Genomic DNA, 8,519 nt, shown 5'->3' with positions numbered 1-8,519 from the left:
ACTAGGACAGAGTCCCACCAAAACACAGAGGGAATTTGTGGATTTGTTGAAGCCCAGGAGTGAATGGATTTTGCTTCATTATGGACAGTCAGGACTTGGAATTCAGGAAGAGATTTAAACCTTAGGTGCACCCCAATTGCACCCTGTCCATCTTGAGGGACTCTGGAATGTGACAAGTGAAGATCAACCACAGTGCAGCTAAAAAACAATAATGCTGCAAACCTGGAATGTGGCAGTGAAAAGGGCTTGTTGAGTATAGTGGCAATGTCTCAATGACATCTGGAAAGAGCTGTCTTCTAGAGGTGTTCCTCTCCCTCCAGGGCTATAGCTATGACTGCTTCAGCCTTGTGTATCATCTTTGCTGTACTATATATTGGTGAACTTGCTGCTGGCTGCCACAAGAGAGAAGCCCCGAAGAAAAGATACAAGGAATCCCTGAAACAACATCTCAGCCTTGGCCATATTGATCAACATAACTGGTCTACTCTGGCCTCCAATCAGGAGACCTGGAGACACCCCATCTATAACGCTGCTGATGCCTTTGAGAACGCACGCAGGATCCCCCTTGAGGAGAAAAGGCAACGCAAAAAGAATTGTACCTTGCAGAATTTACCATCTAAGGAGTCTTTCTGTTGTGCCTTTTGCAAACGGACATGCCTGTCTCGTATTGGCCTTTTCAGCCACCAACTCACTTGCAACAAACGTGGGTAGAGCCCTTCCCAAATCTTTGTTCGCGAAGCCTAGCCATGCTTGATGATGATATATTGATAAGATAATTCTTGGCCAGTTCTAGCGGTCTGGTTGTGACTATTAAAACAGCCAGGATGGAATGAACTCTGTTTAGCTTCTAGAATTCATAAAAATCATTATACCCATCTCTGAGTTGCCTAATGCAGCTGTACAGAGCTCACTTCACCTGTCCAAGTATGTGAGGCACCCTGGGGTACCTGGACATTCTCAGCAGGCCACTAAATATGATGGAGAAAATACAAGAAAACCACACTTTTGTGAAGATGTAGTTGGATGCCAGGTGAGGCACTCCAGGACATCTCAAACTACTTGCCAGCCCCAATTCTGATTTTGTGATAAGGTAGACTTGAGGTTTCACTCCAAAGGAGTGAACAGATGTTGATTTGGTGACGGTGAGAGGGGATCACGTGCGAGTGTCCTCTGTGAGTGGCGGGGAGCAGAACTTGGGAAGTAGAGGGACAGTGCCAAGGGGTCCTCTGTCCAGTATGATTTATCTCCATCATAACAAGGAGAAAATGAACATTGTTGGAATTTCTTCTCACATCACTCGTGAGGTCAACTATTGTAGTTCCTCTCATGGAGCATTTGCTGAGCCCTGGCAAGAGGTAGTAGGATACATGGACATCAAGAGAAGCCATTGATCTCATGGTTTTATCTCACAGGGCAGAGAAGGAGGTGTTCAGGGTCTGATGGAACAGAGGATGGGGCCTGAAGTGCAACATTTAATGGTATATGTTTGAATCCAGAGCTGAACCAGACTGGGAAGGAAGGAGGGAGCTGTGAATTAGGATGGCTGGTGGTTCCTGAGCATGTCAGCAGTGTGTGTTACAGTCACAGAGTGCATTACAGTCACAGTGTGTGTTGCAGTCACAGTGTTACAGTCACAGGGTGTATAACTGAAACCTGTGCATCTGCCAGCATTTTGGAAGAGCAGGTTTGGAGAGGTGGGTCCATGGCATTTCCTTTCCCCCTGCCATGTCTACGGGATGCTGACAGAAAGCACCACCTTTGTCCTACCTGGGCACTGCTGTTTGACTTCTGTAAGGGAAGGTTGATACAGGAGAAGTCTGAGGCTTTCTGAGCTGTCTGTAATCAAAAGCTGTGAGTTTCTGCTGTAATGAGCCCCGGTGAGAACACTTTGTCCAAGCCCATCTTACACTGGGCGCCATTAAAGTTGCTCCAAGCAACTTTGTTTCTGCTTCTGCCTGTCATTTCCCCAAGGCACCTTGCCAGATTTTGCCACTGCTATAACTAACAGGGAGATGGTACCATGGTCCTCAGGGGCTCATTAAAATGTTGACAGCCATAATGTGCTTTGTGTTGTTCTTCTGCCCTCCCTGCAGAGCTGTGAGCATTGTGCAGTTAATTAGTGAGCTCCCAGATGTGTTTCAATGAATACCTACAGCACCATTTCCGTTTATCTTTTGTTTTAATTAGGTATGGCAGGAAGAATGGAAATGGAGCCATTTTGAAAGGAAATTAGTCCAGCTTATGCCCTGGAAGGAACCAGGCAGAGAGAGGAAAAGTATCTTTGTGATCAAGCAGAGTGTGACCTGAGGAGAGTCAGACTTGGATTCATGTGCTGGCAGTAAGACAATTCTTATTCCAGTCCCTTCTCCTGTTACTGCCACCCATAGTAATGCCAAAGGCTTTATTTGCAAAGCCTTTCTCTGCTCTAATTAGCACTACCCTTACCTACTGTACTAATTCTACACAGAAACAGGAGGAATAATTATTACCATTGCAAAAGGTTTTCAAGGCCTTTCCTAACGATTGAAAAAACCTTAATTAACAAAAAAACCTTAATTAACAAAAAAGTCATACCTTTTACTCTGATCCCCCTGAACTCCAGTTTCCTCAGGACATGAACCCTGAAAAGAGCTGGCTTAGGGGAGAGATGGACAGGTGACAGAAATTTTCAGGGACAATTAGACCAAGAAATATTTAAACAACAGAATGAACAGAAGTAAATTAAGAAAAACTGAATGCACATGTGGAAGGAAATGGCATTGGCTTGCAGATAATTTAGCAGATGAACAGGGCAGCTGGGTATCCACTTGCCTGGTTCAGGAATTACAGAGTGAATGAGATAGAGCTACAGAGAGGAGCATTCACTTGGGATGGCTTATTTTCTTTAAAGTAAACACCATTTTGCCACATTTCTCCAACATTTTCATGATGGGGATGTGGGAAGTTATAACACAGAAAGTTCGAATGTGAGCAACTTGAATACAGGGATGACTTTTTTTAAGAATTGTCAGAAAAATTTTTGGAACTGTTGATTTAAAATTCATATTGTTCCTCAGGGACAAGGGAGTGGAGCAGAGATGACAGATCTTTAAGGAAATATTCCACAGAGCACAAGTGCCAGTGATCCTCAGGAGCAAGAAATTGGGTAAGGAAAGCAAAGGGCCAGCATGGCTGAGTAGGGACCTGCTGGTCAAAAACGGGAAAGATGCAAAGGCACAGGAATGAAAAGAACAGGTGACCTGGGAAGAGTCTAGAGGTGAAGTTCAGTTGTGTAGGGATGGGGTGTGATAGTTTTCACCCTAGGCCTTCTGGAGACCAGCTTGTAACCAGGAAGGAACTAGGAAAGTGACGTGGGGTATAAATAAGGCGTAGATAAGAGAGCTCGCTCTCTTCTCTTCCAGCGAGGTTCGAGAACAGTGGGTCCCTGTCTTGGTCTTGCTTATCTGGAGATGAGGCCTGCAGTGACTGCTGTTGTCTGCCACATGTGAAGGGAGAGCGCTGGGCCACGTCCAGCCGTCCTGCTTTCTCTCAAGGGAAGTGGTGAGATTTTACCAGTTCTTTGTTTTGCTGGTTACTGGATTTTTGGATTGGGCATATTCCTTTTGTTTCTGTACCTTTTCGTCCTATTTTGTCCTTTTTCCCTTATCCCTTCCCCTCTTCCCTTTAGGAAGCTATTTAGGGTTTCTAGGATTATAGGTATATAGTAATTCTCACTGTATATATCTGTTTCATATGTAAAATATATATTTTTGCTATAGCTTTGGCTGTTTGGTTTTTTTCTCCCCTCTCTGGGAAGCAAGGCTCTGTTGTTGAGTGTTGGAGATTTGGTGGGAAGCCAGCTCCAAACTTGCACAACATTTTTGGTGGCAGCGGTGGGATATTTTGGTTAAGTTTGGCCTGTTCTGAAAACATTGTCCGGGAAGACAGCCAAGCTCGGTGCTATTTTGCAAAGAAAATCTATTGTTTTGGGAACAGGTCCAGGAACACCGCCAGAGTCTGGGAAAGCAACCAAGAAAACTTTGTTTATATAAACAAAGGGTTGTTTTAAGAACAAGAAGAAAGAATAACAACAACAATGGCCATTTCATTACTTTTTCTTGTAATTCTGGCCATCTTTATACCTGTTTTAGGCTACCCTATAGGGAGACGTCCAGACCTAGAGGATGGATGGAACAAATTGCTTCCATTCTTTAATTTCAACATCAAAGGCCTGGTAAAGGAGATCCCCATGGTTACAATTGGCTCCAATTATTATCTAAATTGGGTTGCAACAATACTGTTATTGATGAAGGTAATGGAAGTGCTACTTAAAATTGGAAGAATGGTGTTGTATTGCTTTCCCTGTTGTAGAAAAGATCGTACCTCAAAGGGACTCGCTGGAACTTTGGAAAGAGCTGCGGACAGGCCAGTCCTCGGGTGGCATGGAGCTTGGGTAGATTTCGGTAAATTAGTAGGCCGTGTGTCACCTCCCATTAATTGGGAGTTCACGCCAGAACAGATGTTTGATTCTGGTGAGATGGCCCACTGTTTAACAGAAGAGTGCTTTTCCTACAAGGATCCGAATATGCGATTCTCCGCTTTGTGCTGGGGCCTGGCTAATGCTTATCGAGCTGCCATAGACCACTTTCAAAAGGTTAAGGTCGACACAGAAACCCAAACCATGCCACCTGAAACCAGTGATGTCCCTATTAAGTCCACAGAAGCCAGGGTCCAAACACAACTTAAAGTCAATGCCATTTCTACTAAGTCTACTAGAACTGGGACTCAAGCAAAAAAACTGGAAAGTCATTGTTGCCCCTATTAAGAAGAAGAAGACGTGGGTAAGGGAGATCGTAGAACTTACAGACCCATCTCTGCAACCGGAACGCACAGAAGAAGAAGAAAGAGCAGAAGAACCTATCCAATCCACGCAGGAAGTAGCAGACAAAGGAGCAGCAGCAATGGAAGAAGGAGCAGCAGCAACGGGTGAAGGAGCGGCAGCAACAGGTGAAGGAGCGACAGCAATGGACAAAGAAGCGACTGTGAGAGAGGAAGAAGTGGCTGTGACTGAGGAAGGAGCAATTGCAGGAGAAGAAGCAGCTGCCAGAGAGGAAGAAACGGTTACAAGAGAAGGAGCGCACCCAAAAGAACTAGGGGCGTCCAAAGGAAAGTAGAGCAGTATCAAGAGAAAAGAAGGTAGGAGTACAAACGGCCCGTGGTATATTGTCACTTGATGATTTATATCCTGACTACACAATCAGTGTTACGAAAGATGCAAAGAAGGGGCCAAAGCATTCCCCTCAATCTGAGGGAGAATTATTCCTACCCCTCCAGACCCAACCTTCTCTTGGAGGCGTAGATGATTGGATGAGGCCCTTATCTCGGCACCCAAAAGACTACTCGCTACCTCCACCTGCTGGGTATCGCGAACAACATAGGAGTCCATCTCCCATGGCATCAACGACGTAGAAGTTCATCTCTGCGGCGTGAATGATGTAGGAGTCCATCTCCGACGCATGAACAGCGTAGAAGTCCATCTCTGCAGCGTGAGCGACGACGAAGACCATCTCCACACCTTGAACAACATAGAAGCTTATCCCCCCAGCACACCCAGTCCTCACCTCCACATGAGAGATACAGAGAGGAGGCGGGAGTGGTTCCACATAAGAGCGGAAGAGTAAAGAGGGAGGTGGAAAAGATTCTACATGGGAGAGATGGACAAGAAATAATGTGAGAAAGTGAAATTACACAATCACTGACCACCAGAGAGCTTTGAGATTTACGGAGAGGTTATATGCGCTTGCCTGGTGAACAAGTCCTCACCTGGCTGGTGCGATGCTGGGACAAGGGGGCTGATAGTCACGTGATTGAAGGTGACGAAACACGACAATTGGGATCCATTGCCTGAAACCCTGTGATAGAACAAGAAATGGGAAGGGAGAAAATGGTATCCAATCTTTGGCTCCGAATCCTCCAAGCTGTGAGGGCAAGATACCCATTTAAGGAGTCCCTGATGAGCCCTTCAAGAAGGTGGAGGACTGTGGAAGAAGGCATCCAGTACCTATGGGAATTGGCCATGCTGGAGATAGTCTACTCTGATTCAGACTATTATGACATCCAAGTTCCTGAGAATGTTCCCTGCACGCAACCAATGTGGAAAAAGGTAATTCAAGGTGCCCCTAAACCATATACCTACTGCTTGATAGCTGCATATCATCCAAAGATGGATGAACCAAGTGTGGACACCATGTGTGCTTGGATAAGGAGCATAGAGGAAAATCTGGAAGACTCTTTCAATCCCCTATACCGACACACCTATGATAGGGAAAGAATGGAGAGAGATTATGAATACTCCAGATATGAGGACGACCTTAGAGACAGAAATGGCAGAAGGTATAGAGATTACAGAGAAAGGCCAATGGGAAGATCACGGTGGGATCGACGAAGACAACCTCGACCTAGACCTTGATCCTGGTCTCGATCTCGCTCACGATCTCCATCATTCACATGTCAAAGGAAAGAAAACCCTAAGCATCAGTCATGTAACCAACTATGGGCATACCTTTGTAGCAAAGGAGAAAACATGAAGAAGTGGGATGGTGAACCCACTTCCAAGCTCAAAGCTAGAGTGAGAGAGCTGAAGCAAAAGGACACTGACAAGAAAGTTGCCTATGTAGTAGATGCAGACTTCTTAGGAAAGAAACTACGATCACCAAAACATAAGAAGATGGAGGTCCACTTTGACGATGACAAAAAGGCCTCCAAGAAGTTGAAGTCAAAGTCTGACGATGCATGCTCTGATCAAGACCAGTAGAGGGGCCCTGCCTTCTGCCAGGAGAAGGAAAGGGACCAAGAAGATAACCAGGTTTACTGGGCTGTGTGGATTCGATGGCCTGGCACATCGGATCCTCAGAGATACCAAGCCTTGATAGATACTGGAGCCCAGTGTACTTTAGTGCCTTCGAAGCATAAGAGTACCGAGACTGTTTTTATTTCTGGAGTGACAAGAGGGTCACAAGAGTTGTCAGTAGTAGAGGCGGGCATGAGCTTTACCAGAGACCAATGGGAAAAACATCCCATTGTGACGGGGCCAGAAGCCCCTTGCATTCTCGGCATGGACTACCTAAGAAGAGGATACTTCAAGGACCCAAAAGGGTACCAGTGGGCTTTTGGTGTAGCCAAGGTGATTGAAGAGGAGTCCAAGCAATTGTCTCCCCTTCCCGGCCTCTCAGAAGACCCTTCCATTGCAGGACTACTGCGAGTCAAAGATCAAGAAGTGCCAAAAGCTACGACAACTGTACACAGACGACAGTATCGGACAAACCGAGATGCTGTGATCCCTATTCACAAAATGATCCAAAAGTTGGAGAGCCAAGGTGTGGTCACCAGAACCCATTCATCCTTCAACAGCCCCATCTGGCTCGTATGTAAGTCCGATGGCGAATGGAGACTGACTGTGGATTATCGTGGCTTGAATGAAGTCACACCACCATTGAGTGCTGCTGTGCCAGACATGTTGGAGCTCCAGTACGAGCTGGAGTCCAAGACAGCAAAGTGGTACGTCACCATCGACATTGCCAATGCATTTTTCTCCATTCCCTCAGCGGCAGAGTGCAGGCCACAGTTTGCTTTCACCTGGAGGGGCATTCAATACACTTGGAATCAACTGCCCCAGGGGTGGAAACACAGTCCAACCATCTGTCATGGACTGATCCAGGTCACACTAGAGAAGGGTAAGGCTCCCGAACACATCCAGTACATCGATGACATCATTGTATGGGGGGATACAGCAGAAGAAGTTTTCAAAAAAGGACAGACGATCATCCAGATTCTCCTCGAGGCCGGTTTCGCTATCAAGAAGAGCAAAGTCAAGGGACCTGCCCGAGAGATCCAGTTCCTGGGGGTGAAATGGCAAATGGACCACACCAGATACCAACAGACATAATCAACAAGATTGTAGCAATTGCTCCACCGACAAACAAGAAAGAAACCCAAGCTTTTCTGGGAGCCATAGGCTTCTGGAGGCTGCACATCCCAGAGTACAGTCAGATTGTGAGCCCTCTTTACTTTGTGACCCGTAAAAAGAACAATTTCCAATGGGGTCCTGAGGAACAGCAAGCTTTCAGGCAGATCAAGCAAGAGATTGCACATACCGTGGCTCTTGGACCAGTCAGATTGGCGTCAGATGCAAAGAATGTACTCTACATTGCACCTGGAGATAAAGGTCCCTCCTTGAACCTCTGGCAAAAGGTGCCTGGCAAGACACGAGGGGCGACCACTGGGTTTCTGGAGCCGAAACTACAGAGGTTCTGAGGCCAATTCCACCCCTGTGGAGAAGGAAATCTTAGCAGCATATGAAGGTATACGAGCAGCTTCAGAGGTAATTGGTACTGAAGCACAGCTCTTCCTGGCACCCTGATTACCAGTGTTGAGTTGGATATTCAAAGGGAAGGTGCCCTCTATGCATCACGCCACCGATGCCACGTGGAGCAAGTGGACAGCTTTGAGTTCCGTAAACTGACTCGATTCGCCTTTACCTT

General features: G+C 46.2%; 1 protein-coding gene across 1 annotated transcript in view; it reads right to left on the bottom strand.

The window, feature by feature from the left end:
* LOC103754971 (mast cell protease 1A-like) overlaps positions 1-6,479 on the bottom strand; it is a 16,936-nt gene extending 10,457 nt beyond the window's left edge. Inside the window, 4 exon segments of the mRNA XM_029957977.1 lie at positions 5,387-5,554; positions 5,803-5,891; positions 6,287-6,294; positions 6,444-6,479. Of these exon segments, the coding sequence (XP_029813837.1) occupies positions 5,387-5,554; positions 5,803-5,891; positions 6,287-6,294; positions 6,444-6,479 (301 nt within the window).
* Positions 6,480-8,519: the final 2,040 nt, after the last annotated feature.

The sequence above is a fragment of the Manacus vitellinus genome, unplaced genomic scaffold, assembly GCF_001715985.3.
Source record: "Manacus vitellinus isolate BGI_N305 unplaced genomic scaffold, ASM171598v3 scaffold_131_pilon, whole genome shotgun sequence".
NCBI classification, from domain to species: Eukaryota; Metazoa; Chordata; class Aves; order Passeriformes; family Pipridae; genus Manacus; species Manacus vitellinus.
This window is presented reverse-complemented; position numbering and strand designations above follow the sequence as displayed.